The 17,597-nt window shown below is 39.6% G+C and overlaps 1 protein-coding gene and 1 long non-coding RNA gene across 3 annotated transcripts in view; one reads left to right on the top strand and one right to left on the bottom strand.

The window, feature by feature from the left end:
• LOC140712407 (uncharacterized) overlaps positions 1–17,597 on the bottom strand; it is a 38,913-nt gene that overhangs the window by 1,306 nt on the left and 20,010 nt on the right. Inside the window, exon 2 of the long non-coding RNA XR_012093990.1 lies at positions 1,228–1,299. This is a non-coding gene — a long non-coding RNA (uncharacterized lncRNA). The remainder of the gene's footprint in view (positions 1–1,227; positions 1,300–17,597) is intronic.
• Positions 793–16,193, top strand: MRLN (myoregulin). 2 transcript variants are annotated; one of them, XM_073019130.1, is made up of 4 exons: positions 801–921; positions 3,765–4,235; positions 14,652–14,755; positions 15,963–16,193. In XM_073019130.1, the coding sequence occupies exon 4, from the start codon at positions 15,983–15,985 to the stop codon at positions 16,121–16,123; it is 141 nt and encodes a 46-aa protein (XP_072875231.1). In that variant the 5' UTR covers positions 801–921; positions 3,765–4,235; positions 14,652–14,755; positions 15,963–15,982; the 3' UTR covers positions 16,124–16,193. The 2 variants fall into 2 exon arrangements, with proteins under 2 accessions (XP_037865136.1, XP_072875231.1); XM_038009208.2 differs by lacking the exon at positions 3,765–4,235 and having other exon boundaries at positions 793–921.

Below are 17,597 nucleotides of genomic sequence, written 5' to 3' on the forward strand. Positions count from 1 at the left end.
AAGTTTCCAAAAGAGGAGAGCCACTGCAAACCAGAAGGAAGGTGATGATTATACTTCCATTCTTACCACGTGAATTCTACAGGTTTCTTTTTATGTATGATACAATCCCAAGACCCAGCCTCCAGCCGCCACATGCACCTGTATGTTTCCAGGAATTGTTTTGGGATCTCTAAGGGAAGGCAGCTAATATGCTCACAGGTAAAAAAAACTTTAAAAAGTTGATAATGTGCATTTCAAAATCCATTTCTTGATATATTTTTAAAATTGAGGAGAAACAAGGTAAAATGTATCAATTTAAAAAGATATTTACATGTCCATGGAAAAGAATTGTTCAGAAGAGCAAAGGATAGTATAACCTTAAATGAGTCATGGTGTTTTTTGACCTTCAGGATTTTTAAAAATTATTATCTTTAAGTTCTAGGGTACATGTGCACAACGTGCAGGTTTGTTACATGGGTATACATATGCTATGTTGGTTTGCTGCACCCATTAACTCATCATTTACATTAGGTATTTCTCCTAATGCTATCCCTTCCCCTATCCCCCCACCCTTTCGACAGGCTCTGGTGTGTGATGTTCCCCGCTGACATTCAGGATATTTTGTGGGTTGTTTAACTCTTCAAAAACTTGATGTAAGGGCCTATTGATTGTGGAGGAACTGATCTCTTTCTCATGGGTTCTTCGAGCTCCTGTGTGGGCATAAGTATATCTTTGTTATAATTTACTCCACCTGTGCCTGTCAATTTCTTTCCACTTGCCTCCTCTCGTGACATTCTGGCTCATGTTTCTTCACAAAGCTCTAAGCCAGTTATTAATAACAGACCAGTGAGCCTCCTGATCCACTAAGACCATATGGTGTTTTTCATAAAAGAGAGAGATCATTCCCTTGACTTTGGACTTCGCTTATTGAACCCCTGAACAGTAAGTGTTTTTTTTTTGTTTGTTTGTTTTTGTGTGTATGTGTGTGTTTTTAATGTAGCATTTTAAGATGTTGATTTTGGAGGAAAACTTTAGTGTGACTCTTATGTGCTTCTGATGGAGGGAGATGTAGTAGATTAAAATTCACTGAGATTCACAAAGCCTATTTCCTATCCCTGCAACATCTCTCCACTTTTTATAAGGCTGATTATAAAGAGAGATCAATGAATTACATTTCTACTCCTCTCATTTTCTTTTGGTTAAATAAAGGCAGAAGGAGAAGCAAAGGATTGATGATATATAAATTACCTGACCAAGCTCTGTGGCTGCAGCTTCACCTCCTGTTTCCTTGTATTTTCTCTCCAAATAGAATTCCAATGACTGCAAAGAGAATTTTCACATATGAAAAGTATACATGGGGGACTTGGCGGGGAGGAGTAGTCGGACAAGAAACCTGGGCACTTTTGTTTTCTTTCCCCTTGTTCTAGGTTTGGATCAGAAGGGCACCTGTCTTGTTCCATGGATTCATTGCTTCCTTGTTTTTTAGCCAAAGGCTTTGTCTTTGCAGCCTTCTTTATACTGGTTGCTTCTGAGAGTCCTTCAAAGTATATCACTATGTTTTCTGTCTAGAAAAGGGGGACCCTGAAGCCCAGAAAGGCCAATGCCCTGCTTGGTTCTCTTGAGAAGGGCTGAAACCTGACACTCCAATCCTTCTTCAAGACCATAGACTAATATAGCTTTCTGCTTTGGTTACGTATGTTCAATTCTTGAACATGTGCACCAGGCTTCTAAATAAAATGCGTAAGGGAGGCATGACAGTGAATTAGAAGGAGGCAGATGTGGGCTTGTTGTTGAGCCCTGGCTTGGACCATGTACAAGCTGTGTGATCCTAAGAAAGTACTCAACCACTCTGAGCCCCAGTTTGCTCATTTGTAAAATGAGAATCATAGTCTCTTTTACAACATGGTGGGGTTTACTCAATGTATATAAGTAGCCAAGTATAGTGACAGTGACTGTTAATTTAACACATTTATAAATTCCTTCTTTGAGTTTTTCCCGAATCTTCCTAATTATCTCTCATTTGTTTCCAATTTAAATCCAGAGCCTCCAAATGTGGTTTTTGATGGGAAACATGAATTTAAACTGTAGAGGCAATATTCAACTTTTACTACTTTTAATAACTTCATTTTTAGAATAGTGTAAACCATGCAAATGCTGAGGACAGGTGGATTGGAGGATGGTATATTGTTAGCAATCAAGGTATTAAGTCTACAGCTAAGATCAACGATGATGAGAAACCTCCCAAAACAACTTCAAAATATAAACTATTATTTCCATAAACGTATCTGTTCTATTATAATCAGCATTCTAACATTTTTCTTTTGCTCTGTCTTTCTGTGTTTCCAAAGGACTGGTTTTCACCCATGCCACATTAGATTCTGTGTGTCTGGATACGACCGAAAGAAGGGTCGTCTCAATACCTGCTTTCCAAAGTGTTGCCCTGTAACTCAGGAGATATGACTGGATTTTTGTTTTCCTCTACAAACTTTAATTGTGCAAATATGTATTTAATTCCTAGCATGTGCAAGACACCATGTGCTAACCAAAAACGGGGTCTATAAAACTCAGAATGGGCTTGCTCATGGTTCAGTCCTCCTCCTTAGGTATCACCTTTTTTTTTTTTTTTTTTTTTTTTGAGACAGAGTCTTACTTTGTCACCCAGGCTGGAGTGCAGTGACTTGATATCACCTCACTGCAACCTCCACCTCCTAGGCTCCAAGTGATCCTTCCACCTCAGCCTCTCGAGTACCTGGGACTACAGGTGTGCACCAATGTGCCAAGCTAATTTTTGTATACATGTATTTTTTAGTAGAGACAGGGTTTTGCCATGTTGCCCAGCGTGGTCTCAAACTCCTGGGCCTCCCAAAGTGCTGGAATTATAAGTGTGAGCCACCACAGCTGGCCAAGTATCACCTTCTAAGTAATGACTTTGTGACACATAGAAGAGCAACACCTTTTAAAGTCACACCTCATCTGCCCTATGGGGAAAAAAATATGTTATTAAGCACTTACTTTGTCCAAGCTCTGTGGAAAATGCTGGAGATACCATTTCTACTCTAAAGGTGGTTATAGTCTGTCATTTAAACTTGAAATTCTATTCTCCAGCCTAGCCATTTATTTTCAGCTAAACTTGACTCCAGAGAACAATCAGCTTGTCTCAGAAATCAAATCTGCACGTAAAAACATAAAAACATTGCCACCAGTGAATTTATACCAAGGAGTGTGTGTTGCAGGCCAAGTAGGTAGTTTAAAAGGTTCTGCCAAATGCCTTTGAGTACTCAAAAAAGTCCAGAGATTTCCCCACTCCCCTCCATTCACCAACTCCAAATGGGAACGACACTTGTTTGGATATCTGAGTTCTGCAGGTCAGAAATCACAAACAAGCCCCCCTTAGTCCCATTTCTGCATCCTCGCACCACTCAAAGGACAAGTGTCTGCTGGCACTGCTGTGTTGGGGCTCTCTGTGGAAACCTTACACAGCTGATACCCAGCCAGGGCTCCAGGCCTTTCATCTGGTTTTGTAAAAGTGCATCACAACTGTGATTCATGGAGAGGGCTGGAAAACTTGGCAGGGAGATGGTTGATAACATTTTGACTATTTCAATTCCAGAATATTTCGTAATGTTCGGTGCCCATAACTGAGTAAATTCATGTCATCTCAGGGGCAATGTATGATCTGTTTAGGGCAAGAATATGGCAGTTAGAAACTGTAGCCTTCAGGAGTCCTGATAGTGGATGATTAAGAAGTCATATTTGTTCATATGTAGAAAAAATGTTCTTTTTAGGGCCAGAACATTTACTTCAAACATTTGAAGCATGGCCATCAACGGCTTGGGAAAGCCAAAACTGAACAAATGTTGACCTAAAAAGAAAGCAAGTGGGCTGGACGTGATGGCTCATGTCTGTAATCCCAGCGCTTTGGGAGGCCGAGGCGGATGGAATACCTGAGGTCAGGAGTTCAAGACCAGCCTGTCCAACATGGTGAAACCCTCTCTCTACTAAAAATACAAAAATTAGGCCGTGTGTTGGTGGGCACCTGTAATCCCAGCTCCTCAGAGGCTGAGGCAGGAGAATGACTTGAACCCGGGAGGTGAAGGTTGCAGTGAGCCAAGATTGCACCATTGCACTCCAGTCTGGGCAACAAGAGCAAAATTCCGTCTCAAAAAAAAAAAAAAAAAGAGAGAGAGAGAGAGCAAGAGGGGTGCCATTGAAGAGAAGAGAAGAGAAGAGAAGAGAAACACAGTGGCTCCTGACAGGTCTGTAACCTGCTTTCCCACCGGGGGCGGGTGGGTGATCAGATGGACCCTCAGGAGTACTGCCACGCGAGCCAACACCCCGCTGCTCATGTGTCTGTGTGTCTGCCTCAGCTTCTCTGGGCTTGCCATCTCTTAAAGGCTATTTGTTTCCTCTCATCTAACTGAGCCACTCCATCCCTCTTCATGGTTGGGCTGCAAGGAAGTGGCCGTTTTTCTGAATCTGCTGCTTCATTTAACTAGGCACTATTTATTGAGTGTCAGGCAGCATGCTGGGCTCTTGGCTTACTTTTTTTGTTTGCTTGTTTTGTTTTGTTTTTTTGAGACCCAGGCTGGAGTTCAGTGGCATGATCTCGGCTCACTGCAACCTCTGCCTCCCAGGTTCAAGACATTCTTGTGCCTCAGTCTCCCGAGTAGCTGGGACTACAGGCACGCACCACCATGCCGGGCTAATTTTTTCATTTTTGGTAGAGACAGGGTTTTGCCATGTTGACTAGGCTGTTCTCGAACTCCTGACCTCAGGTAATCTGCCCGCCTTGGCCTCCCAAAGTGCTGGGATTACAGGTGTGAGCCACCATGCCCGGCCTCTTGGCTCACTGCTATATTGCAGTGGCTACGGCCATGGGCATTGGAACCAAACAAATCTCCATAAAAATCCCTGGTCAGTTCTTACTACGGGTGTAACGTTGGAGAGCTATCTTAACCTCTCTGGGTTTCCATCTTTTCGAGTAAGAAAATAGTGGTAGCAATATTCCACCTCATAAAGTTTTATGAGATTAAAATCAAAGTGTGTGTAGAAGACTCTGAGCTTCAGTTATGAATAAAGTCCTTTCGACCCCCTACAAGACAGATATTACTCTCTCTGTTCTCCAGATGAGGTAGCATCTGAGGTTAGGTGCTTTGTCCAAGGCTGCAGAGTTAATACTGGTGAGAGCCAGGATCTCAAACTGGTTCCATCCGGTTCAGATCCTGTACTGTCTCCTCACTCCACCTTGCTGACCGACCATCTGTAACAAACATGTTTCTGTGTTCAGTCAAAGTCCACTTTGTCAAATTCTTTGCCTTGTGGCCCTGACCTGCCACATTTTCCACTTTTCACTTGTGATTTACTTTGCTCTGGACTCTGGTTATACATGGGCTGGAATCAAAGATGTTGGAGGATGATGAAGGCAGACTCTCCTCACGTAGCTGACTCTGGTGAAACGCAGAATCCAGTCTATCATAAATATCAGAAAATCGCTGAGGCAATGGTGGCACTAGCTTTGGAAAAAGTCACTGTGTGACCTCAGACAAGTCTCTGCACTTCTTTGGGCCTCGTTTGTCAGATGAGAAGTTTACAAAAGCTCCAATATCTTCTCTATACCAACATTTCGTTAGTACTTCCCATCTTTCCCCATTGTTGTTTTTCTTAGCTGGAAAGAGAATAATTGCCTTGAAATCATGTCTTAATCAGGAAACAAGGTGCAAGAATAATGCCTGCCATCATTTAAACATAGTCATATGCATTATTTTATTCCTGTACAAGCTTTCTATGATACAAGGCTCATGTCGTTGGTAAGTTAATTTCTCAGATATGTGTTAAATTTCCTTTCTCATATAATTCAACTTTGGGCAGAATTGAAGGGGACCTTAATGAGCTCAGAAAATGCAGCTTGAACTCAAATTTTAGAAGCTTACAGAACACAAAAATTCATTGACCATTGCGTATGCCCAAATTTTCCCAAATTACTCGAATTTGAGTTTAGTGAGGGCAAACCTCCAGTATACTACAGAAATGGTGCCATCCCAACAGATCATCCCATTCTAAAACCCTCTAGATTTTGTGCCAAGTTTTTCTTGCCTTTCAGCAACTTGACTTGCTTCCCTAATTACAAGCAAAAAACAAACAAACAAAAAACAAAACAAAAGGAAAAGCGTTAGTAAGACATAGTTCCCATATGATTTCTCAAGTTTCTAAAAGACAGTTGTCTTGAACATATACTTTGTGGGAAAGGGAGATGTTTTCCACAGGGAGACAAGTTGCAAGCACCCAACTTTGGGATTTTATTTTTAAAATTATTTGCTGGGAAAAGTAGACTTATTACGTATGTTTTTCTTATTGTAATTGTCATTGGGACAAAGTGAACTTTCATTCTTCCCAGAAAGCTTCTGCTTTAAGTATAGTCAAGTCAGTATTTTTTGAGAACTAATTAGTGTCGGAGACTGTGAGGCCCTGGAATCTAGGATGAATAAGGCCATCCCCTACCTTCTTGGAAAGCATCACTGACTATGGGGGTATTGCATGTAAACAACCATGATACAGTGTGGTCACTGGCAACATGTTGCGGACAAGTGGGAAATACGTTCTCTCTAAGGAAGTCAGATTGGATAACAGAGGAGGTGAGATTGAATCTCAAAGGATGAATAGGAGTTTAACAGTTTTGCCTATTTAGGTGCTTAAAGAGAACTTGAGAAGAATGATTCATTCAAGAGCTACTATGTAACAGTAACATGCTAGACTGTAATTAATAGTAGACACTATCACTTACTAAATGTTTACTTTCTAGGCACGAGTGTTATCTCATTGAATTCTCAGGCTACCCCAAGAAGCAGGTACCATTATCCCCACTTTATGGAAGTGCCAACTGAGGCACAGAGTTAATGTAACTTGCTTAAGGTGTCATGCACAGTGGCAGACCTGAGATTCAAACTCTGTCAGTCTGATTCTAGACCCATCTCTCAAACACCATGTCTTGGCAGCATTCTTATTATTTCTCAGCTTAGTTAATGTTAAGGAGATCCAGGGGAGAAATTTGTTAGCCGTAAGGTAACAAGCAGTTAAAAACAAATAACAATAAATATGAATAAAATAGGTAGTAAAAGATAATAAAAATAAATAATAAAAACTGTACTTTTGGCCGGGCGCAGTGGCTCACGCCTGTAATCCCAGCACTTTGGGAGGCCGAGGTGGACAGATCACCTGAGGCTGGGAGTTCAAGACCAGCCTGATCAACATGGAGAAACTCCATCTCTATTAAATATACAAAAATTAGCCGGGTGTGGTGGTGCATGCCTGTAATCCCAGCTACTCGGGAGGCTGAGGCAGGAGAATGGCTTGAACCCGGGAGGTGGCGGTTGCAGTGAGCCAACATCGCGCCATTGCACTCCAGCCTGGGCAACAAAAATGAAACTGTCTAAAAAACAACAACAACAACAAAAAAACCAAAACTGTGCTTTCAGCTAAATTTGTTGTTAAATGGTGAGCTCACAGTTGTGATCTGGGCAATGTCCCATTTACAAAGGACAGATTGTTTTGATGTGAATAAATTAGCAACTAACTGTTGTAAAGTGAATTCCTGCAAATTTGGGTTTATCAGGCCCAGAGGGGTAACTCTGAGCCCTTCCATCCCATTGTTCCACAACCAGCTCACATATATAGAAAGGATCCAGGACTGAAGAAGGAGAGTGTCCATTAATAATTATGTGATGTTTCCATGCCAGTATAGTCAATTTCCATTATAATGTAGATATTTTCAAAAGTAACTTTTCATTTGAAAACATGAATAAATCAGTATAGTTGAAAGAGCGTGGCGTCTGGAAGCTGAAGTACTGGATTAGTTTCTAAACTATGGCACAGAATGCTTAGTGTCCTTCATCTCCCAATTGTGCATAAGCAGTGCCCGGCACATAATAGACCCTCAATACATGGTGGTTATTATAATATTATTTACTTAAGTGGCCTATTAAGCAAAAGTGGACAGATTTCAACTGTGTCTCATTTTTCAACATGTGTCTCTAGGGAACTTCTATCAATATTATCTTAACTGTTAGACATTGATTGAAACAAGGAGAAGGATTAGAAAATTTTTATCAAAGAAGAAAATATTTTTGAAGTGTGACTCATGTGTTTAAGACTATAAACTTGAATCCAATGAAAAGTGTTTTTCTTTTGAGTGAAAAAGAGACTTTGCAAAGTATATTCATTCTGTTCTTTGTCCTAACCAAAAATCTACACTTAATAAAGAGAAATGTTAGAGGTTAGGAGAAATTGAGAAAAGTGTGAAGTCTCAGAACTAGTAATACTTTTATATAATAGAGGGATTTTTGTTGTTGTTGTTGTTTTGTTGTAGTTTTTTGCCAGAGGACCAAGCCATTTAGAAAATACTTTCTCTTATGGCCCTGGAGTCAGAGTTGACTTCAAAGGCAAGGGCTTACAAACTGGTGGCAGAATGAAGAACAGAGAATACAAGGAAGTCCAGCTCCTAGAAACCAGAGGTTACTGCTACTCTCATTTGTCTAACTGTGGGATACCACTCCTCAACTATCTAATAAGCAATGAACAGGTCAATTCGAATTAGATACTGAAATCTTGGACCTGAATCTTGATAGAATCAAAGGAAGAAGTAAAGATTTATAACTAGATGAAAGTATCCATTCTACTTTCAGTACAACATTCTTTTTTTTTTTTTTGAGACGGAGTCTCGCTCTGTCGTCCAGGCCGGAGTGCAGTGGCCGGATCTCAGCTCACTGCAAGCTCCGCCTCCCGGGTTCACTCCATTCTCCTGGCTCAGCCTCCCCAGTAGCTGGGACTACAGGTGCCCGCCACCTCGCCCGGCTAGTTTTTTTGTATTTTTTAGTATAGACGGGGTTTCACTGTATTAGCCAGGATGGTCTCGTTCTCCTGACCTCGTGATCCGCCCGTCTTGGCCTCCCAAAGTGCTGGGATTACAGGCTTGAGCCACCGCGCCCGGCCTACAACATTCTATAAAATAATAAAGTGACTCCCAATGGCCTCTAGAAATGAGGAAAAGAAAGGCAGAGGCATTCACATGGGAGGGGAAATTATTTGTTGTCAGCTGAAGTTTCAACATAAAAAAAAATGTTGACCCAAAATAACCTCAGCTGTCATATCAGAAACGGGAGGTCATGTCATTTTAACTATGATGTTAAAAAACTACGCTCAAGATAAGACCAAGGTCTTGAGATAAACACATTCAGTAAGTTGTAGCATAGTTTTTAAGGTGTCCTAACTTGTTTAAAATTTGTGTATATTTTTTGGTACATGTTTCTATCAGATAAAAAAACTAGGAAATATTTTATCCTGAAAATTACTGCTGTTAAATAGCTATTCTCTCCAACAAATGCCCCTTCCATCCTAAAGAAGAAACACTTACTACCATGATTCCAGCTGAGTGAAAACTAATGAGCAAAATGTAAATCCAAGCACCATGTGACGCATAATTTTAATCCACAGTAAAATCTGGTTGTGTTAGGAAACTTGTGATGAGACAAATTTGTGTCCTTCCAATTATTTAGATCTAGAAACAGACCAACATCAAGGGCAAAAAGCAAACAGGAACCCCTGGTTCCTGTTTCTCATGGTGGAAGAGATTTGCCTTGTTTATCATAGAAGTTACATACTTTCATTAAAATGTTTCATTGATAAATGTAATTTTCCTTTCATTCATATTTGTTATAATGATTGGTTTGACAAAAATAAAGTCAGTATAAATTATTTTGAAATATATCAGAGGGAAGAAGACTAGCAGTATTGAGACTACTTTCCTTAGTGTTCTGAAGTAATATAGGCAATATCGTTTTAAATGAATCAATGTGAGAAAAGGAAACAGCAAGCGGGGGTGGGCAGTGAGAAATGGAAACAGCCAAGGGAAACGAAAATCACCCAAATTCCTTCCACCCAACTTCACAACTATGGCCACTAGTGACATTTGGATGTATTTCTCTCTGGTCTTTTATTTTGTTTAGTATATTAATTATGAAGTCTAACATACATATAGAAAAACACATGAAGGCCAGGTATAGTGGCTCATGTCTGTAATCCCACCACTTTGGGAGGCTGAGGCAGGAGGATCACTGGACGCCAGGAGTTCAAGACCAGCCTGGAGAACATAGTGAGACCCTGTTTCTACAAAAATAAAGATAAACTACCTGGGTGTGGTGGCATGTGCCTGTGGTCCCAGCTACTCGTGAGACTGAGGTGGGAGGATTGCTTGAGTCCAGGAGTTCAAGGCTGAAATGAAATAGGATTGTACTACCACACTTCAAGCTAGGATACAGAGTGAGACTCTCTAAAGCAAGCAAGAAGGAAGGAAGGAAAGAAAGAAAGAAAAGGAAAGGAAGGGAAGGGAAGGGAAGAAGGAAAGAAGGAAAGACAGAGAGAGAAAGAGAAAGAAAAGAAAGAAAAAGAAAGAAGAAAGAAAAGAAAGAAAAAGAAAGAAAGAAAAGAAGGAAGGAAGGAAAGAAAGAAAGAAAGAAAGAAAGAAAGAAAGAAAGAAAGAAAGAAAGAAAGAAAGAAAGAAAGAAAGAAAGAAATGAAGGAAGGAAGCAAGGAAATCACATGAAGCTTCTATGTACAGTTTAATAAATAGTTTAAAAGTGATTGCTAGTATAACCACCACCCAGGACAAGAAATGAAACATTGTTAGAATCTCTTGCCTATTTCCTTCCCCTATACTCCCTAAAGTCAGGCCTACTCTGATTTTGTGGTAGCAAATCTCTTTCTTTTCTTGATAAATTTACCACTTACATTACTACCAAGCATATATATACCGCTAAACCATGCACTTTAACTCTATTTTTCTAGTTTATATAAATGTACTTACACTGTTGTCTTTTGTGCCTTGCTTTTTAAAATTCAGTGCTATCGTTGTTAGATTCACCTGTTTTTGTATTTTAAAATTCAATGTTATATTTGTAAGATTAATCATTGTTTTTGTCTATAGCTGTAGTTGAATTTTTATTATTGTATAATATTCCATTATATGACTATCCACAATTCATCCTTTTTCTAATGGCATTTAAGTTGTTTCCATATTGAAGCTATTACGATGTTTGGATATGTGTCTTGGTAGGCAGATAGCCATGCATTCTGGTGGGGGATACACTTAGGAGTGTAATGGGTGGTCACAAGTACGAGTTATAATCGTATTTAAACATTTTAACATCATCAAGGTGCAGTGGCTCCCCAGCACTTTGGGAAACTGAGGAGGTGAGGACCACCTGAGGCCAGCACTTTGAGGCTGCAGTGAGCTAGAATCGCACTCCTGTTCTCCAGGATTGCTTGAGGTCAGGAGTTCGAGACTAGCCTGGGCAACATAGCAGGACTCTGTCTCTACAAAAAATTAAAAATTAGCCAGGCAAGGCGGTGCACACCTGTAGCCGTGGCTACTCAGGAGGCTGAGGAGGGAGGATTGAATGAGCCCAGGAGTTCAAGGTTACAGTGAGCTATGACCACACCACTACATTCCAGCCTGGGTAACAGAGCAAGCTCCTGTTTCAAGATAAGGAAATAGATGGGGTGTGGTGGCTCACCTCTGTAATCCCAGCACTTTGGCAGGTTGAGGCAGGTGGATTGCTTGAGCTCAGGGCTTCAGTATCAGCCTGGGCAACGTGGCAAAACCCAATCTCCATAAAAAATACAAAAAATTAGCTAGACATGGGGGCACACACCTGTAGTCCCAGCTACGCAGGAGGCTGGGGTGGCAGCATTGTTTGAGCCTGGGGGGTCAAGCCTATAGTGAGCCGTATTTGTGCCACTGCACTCCAGCCTAGGTGACAGAGTGAGATACTATCTCAAAAAAATTAAAAATAAAATAAAGAAGTAAATAAAAAATTAAAATAAAAAAGGTACAGTAAAAATGTGGTATAAAAGATAAACAGTGGTACACCTGTATAGAGCATTTCCCATGAATGGAGCTTGCAGGACCGGAAGTTGCACTGGGTGAGTCACTGAGTGAACAGTGAGTGAATGTGAAGGCCTAGGATATTTCTGTACACTACTCTAGACTTTACGAACACTGCACACTTAGGCTACACTAAATTTATTTATCGTTTTTTTCTTTCATCAGTAACAAGTTAAGTTTCAGAAAAAAGAAATAGGCTGGGAACGGTGGCTCACCTCTGTAATCTCAGCACTTTGGGAGGCTGAAGCAGATGGATCACCTGGGGGAGGAGCTCAAGCCCAGCCTAGCCAACATGGTGAAACACTGTCTTTACTAAAAATACAAAAATCAACCAGATATGGTGGTGCATTCCTGTAATCTCAGCTACTCGGGAGGCTGAGGCAGGAGAATTTCATGAACCCAGGAGGCAAAGGTTGCAGTATGCTGAGATCGCACCATTGCACCTCAGCCTGGGCGACAAGAGCAGACTCTGTCTCAAAAAAAAAAAAAAAAAAGGGAAAGAAAACAAAGAAAAAGGAAAAAAAATAAATTTTATATACTGTAATTTTTTACTTTATAAACTTTTTAATTTTCTTAATGTTTTGACTCAATAATAATCCTTAGCTTAAAGCACAAACACATTGTAAGGCTGTACACAAATATTTTCTTTCTTTATATACTAATTCTATAAGCTTTTTTCTATTAAAATTTTTAATTTTTTTTTTCTTATAAGACACAAACACACACATTAGCCTAGGTCTGCACAGGGTCAGGATCATTAACATTACTGTCTTCTATGTCTGCTTCTTGTCCCACTGGGAGGTCTTCAGGGACAATAGCATGCATGGAACTGTCATCTCCTATGATAATGATGGCCTTCTTCCGGAATACCTCAAGGACCTACCTGGGGCTGTTTTACAGTTAACTTTAAAATAAGTACAAGGAGTGCACTCTAAAATCATGATAAAAAGTATAGTATAGTTAATACATAAACTATTAACACAGTCATTTATTATCATTATCAAGTATTATGTACCATACATCTTTGTATGTGCTGTGCTTTCACAGGACTGGCAGTGCTGTAGGTTTGTTTATAGCAGCATCATCACAAACACATGAGTAATGCATTGTGCTATGACATTATAACAACTATGACTTCACTAAGACATAGGAGTTTTACAACTCTGTTATATAATCTTGTTTTTGTTTTTTTTTGTTTTTTTGTTTTTTTGAGACAAGAGTCTCACTCTGTCGCCCAGGCTGGAGTGCAGTGACACGATCTCAGCTCACTGCAACCTCCACCTCCTAGGTTCAAGCAATTCTCTGCCTCAGTCTCCCAAGTAGCTGGGATTACAGGTGCCTGCCACCATGCCCGGCTAATTTTTGTATTTTTAGTAGAGACAGGGTGTCACCATCTTGGCCAGGCTGGTCTGGAACTCCTGACCTTGTGATCCACCCACCTTGGCCTCCCAAAGTGCTGGGATTACAGGCATGAGCTAGTGCGCCTGGCCAACTCTGTTATAATATCATGGGGCTACTACCAGTCCTTCATTGACTCAAGTCATTATGCAGTGTGTGACTGCACATGGTTAAAGGAGACAGCAATCAGATTTTATAGCCTTGTCTTTTGTAATAAATTCACTCCTCCATTTTCTAATTTGTTTGTAAAAATGATACAAAATATTAAAACATAATACAGTTGGCCCTCCAGGTCCATGGGTTCCATATCCATGGATTCAACCAACCAGAGATCGAAAATATTTTGAAAAAACTATGTGTCTCTATTGCATATATACAGACTTTTTTTGTTGTCATTGTTTTGTATACAATACAGCAGAACAGCTATTTCCATAGCACTTATATTGTATTAGGTATTATAAGTAACTTATGGAGATGATTTACAGCTTATGGGAGGATATGTGTAGTTTATATGTGAATACTATACCACTTATATCAGGGACTTGAGCATGTATGGATTTTGGTTTCCATGGTTACTGTATCTGTGGGGTATTCTAGAACCAATCGCCCATGGGTACTGAGGGATGACTGTACTTAAAAAATAGACTCACAATCTTATGAGTTGTGGTCACTTACATACGAAGGTTTTTCTTGTTGTAATTGTTGTTTTGTCATGAAGATATTAAAGCCTTGGTTTCAAATAATTTTTAGAGAATTTTTTTTTTTTTTTTTTTTTTTTGAGACGGAATCTCCCTCTGTCGCCCAGGCTGGAGCGCAGTGGCATGATCTTGGCTCACCGCAACCTCCGCCTCCCAGGTTCAAGCCACTCTTCTACCTCACTCAGCTTCCTGAATAGCTGGGATTACAGGGGTGCGCCACCACACCCGGCTAATTTTTCTGTATTTTTAGTAGAGACAGGGTTTCACCATATTGCTCAGGCTGGTCTCGAACACCTGACCTTGTGATCCGCCCTCTTCAGCCTCCCAAAGTGCTGGGATTACAGGCGTGAGCCACCGTGCCCGGCTGGGAATTATTTCTTTAAAAAGTGTGGTGAATGTTTGCCCCACCAGGAAATCCTAGAATTTAGCTTAATCTTTCTGTCCAATGTTCAGTTTTAAGCTATACGATTCTGGGATAAACAGAAATTAAAGTGTCATATTTTCAAAAGTTCACTCTTAGACATCTCCTTCCGATCTAGTTTTGAAAACGATTTTAGAAGTTTTTCTGTGTAGGCTCCCTGCCCCTTCAGTTCCTACACTACCTCACTGTCCAGTAAAACCTTTGCTATGCTTTGACACAGGAATCAAGGTTGCTAAGAGACCACCTGTGCTGAATGCACTTTGTTCCGGCAAGAGCAGAAAACTGAGAAGCCGTGTTACCTACCACTAGCTGGGATTAATTCAGGTGAGAAATGGGTCTCTACTCACTCACTCCTTCCTCACCAATTGTCTATCCCCCTCCTCACTTCTTATTTCAGTCTCTCTCTTACTCTTTTTGGAGAGAGTTGAAGGTACCCCTGGGAGCCACAGACTGAAGAAACACAAGCTGGAGTTTGAGGTTTCTGGAGGGAAGGAAAATCACTTTGCAAACCCATGCATTTTTTTTTGCTCCTTGTTGCTGAAACACAGGTGAAAAGAATTGTTGCATGCAGGGAAAATTCTAGGTGTTTCTTTTGCTAATGATTGTTGCATAATTTGGGGCAAGTAATTCCCTTCTCTAGGAATGGAGCGATTTATTACAGAAATTATGAAGATCGCTCAAAATGGAAGAAGACAACACTGGCAGAGTACTCATCTCTTTCCCCTTCCCTCTTTCTTATTCTCTTAAAAGTCTACCTCCCTTTTTTATTTTGGGGTGAAAATAGTAGATGAAGTATTTTCCTACCCAAATCTTGCCACATTTTTTTATATTGACGTTCATTTTAAATTGAGTATATATGGGGAACTTTGGTGTAAGGCTTTGAAAACTGCTTATTTGCCTTTGCATCCCCTGTAAAAGGGATTAAGAATGCTTCTAAATGCCCTGCCTAACAGACATTTGGTAAACTGTTCCAACGATGTGGAATGCAGACCACAAATTCCAGGTATTTTTAAAAACCTGTTTTATTAATACAGAAATGTGGAGGAAATTAAATGTTTGATGTCTTAGTAAGTGACCAAAACATGACAGACAGAATCTTGAGGAAAGAAAAACACCGTTTTTTTTTTTTATCACTACCTGCCTTTTTCCATGTCTTCAAATTCTTACTTCCTGGTAACATCAATAGTACAAGTTAGAGGAACAGCAGCTTCACCAATGCCAATAAAAATGATTGAAATGACTGCAGATACTTCATAAATAAACTTACTACAGATAACATGAAAAGGGAATGGCCACTCTGAAAGTTCCTTGAGTTGTTTGTTTTAGAAAGAAAGGTGATTTTGACAGAAAGTGGTCAAAATAAATGGGAGAAAAATATTTTATTTCATTGATTGGTTACAAATAGGTATGGAGTATTCCCTGGAAGACTTACCTAGGTCACTATCTTTTTATAGTGGAAATATTAGATTGAGTTGAAAGAATCAGTATTATAAATGTGTTCATTGGAGGATACTTTTCTCTTTTTTCCTAGGGAGCGGGAGTGTTCTGGATATGACTGGTAAAAACTGGATATTAATTTCTACTACTACTCCCAAAAGTCTAGAAGATGAAATTGTGGGAAGACTTCTAAAAATTTTGTTTGTTATCTTTGTTGACTTAATGTCTATTATATATGTTGTGATAACTTCTTAGAAAGCTGACTTCCTTTCCATGTACATTTCAAATTGAATTATAGTGAATAAAAATGTGTATTTTAATATGTTGAGTGACTCACATTTTATGACATTGCCAATTTATTCTAGAAGCCAACAGCACACTGCAATACAAACAACATTGTGTATTGTCTAGTTCTTTATAGTTTATGAAACATTCACATATACTGAAGTGAATTTTTTTCCCCAAAAACATCTATCCTACTGAGTCATGAAAGTTCTAGATTTTTGGCCAGGCATGGTGGCTTACACCTGTAATCCCAGCACTTTGAGAGGCCCAGCTAGGCAGATCCCTTGAGCGCAGAAGTTCGATACAGGCCTGAGCAACCTGAGGAAACCCCATCTCTACTAAAAATAAAAATTTTAAAAAGTCAACAGGCATGGTGGTGCATGCCTGTAGTCCCCGATATTCACACTCCAGATGCTGAGGTGGAAGAATCACCTGAGTCCAGGAAGTCAAGGTTGCAGTGAGCTGTGATCACACCACTGCACTCCAGCCTGGGTGACAGAGTGAGGTCCAGTCTCAAAACAAAAACAAACAAACAAACAAAATCTTCTGGATTTTTTAACATAGTCATTATTTGGTGTATTGACTAAAATTTATACGTGAGATTGTGAGTGAAGCTGATTTTTTAGGATGTGTACTTATGTGACATTTTATATAATTCTATTTTTACCACACCGAGTTTAACATTTCAGTAGCACAATCTTTACATATGCTGTGCCAATTTTCTTATACACATATTTCATCTGTTTGCAGGTGGATTATTTTATTAACCCTGGGCAATTGGATAAGTGAGAAATATTTCTATCAACAAAGACTCAGGAATGAAAATACTTAGAACAGATTCTTTTAGGAAAACAGAACTTATAAGAAAGGAGAGAAGGCAGAGTGTAACCTATGTTGGTTTCCTATTTGGGACTAAATGCTCTCTCTATGTCATTTAATGTAAGACTTACAATAATCCTAGGTGGCAGGTGCTTCCTGCCTCCATTTTACAGATGAAGAAACTGAATCTTGGAAGAATTGTGTCAGTTTGAGGCCAACACTAGGAAGTGTTTGGAACCAGATCTGGAGTCTTCACAATCTATAATATGCTGCCTCCATAGGTAAATAATAACTTTATAAGACAAGTGTAGTTACAAACCAATCTGTAGAGCTATACTCTTTTTCTTACAGTAATTCTTTATTCAAGCCCCTCTTGCTGTATTTAATATTGCCTCTACTTTCTTATTCCATATTTTAAAATTTTTTTATCAAGAAGAAAGAGCAGGTTTACTTTTTTCTTACATTCCACTCGAAAATGTGTTCTCTTTCCCTGTTTTCTCCATGTCCACTTTATCTCACAGTATTAAAATATAACTATTGAACTTCTACTTTTTAAGCTTTTAAAAAACAAATGCTCTCTGTCCTTTAGACTTTTTGAGTTTTTTCTTCGTACACGCATACTCAA

The sequence above is a fragment of the Chlorocebus sabaeus genome, chromosome 9 (assembly GCF_047675955.1).
Source record: "Chlorocebus sabaeus isolate Y175 chromosome 9, mChlSab1.0.hap1, whole genome shotgun sequence".
In the NCBI taxonomy this organism is placed as follows: Eukaryota; Metazoa; Chordata; class Mammalia; order Primates; family Cercopithecidae; genus Chlorocebus; species Chlorocebus sabaeus.

Coding starts and splice junctions, on each gene's coding strand:
- MRLN (XM_038009208.2), top strand. CDS start 15,983: ATGACTGGTAAAAACTGGATATTAATTTCTACTACTACTCCCAAAAGT.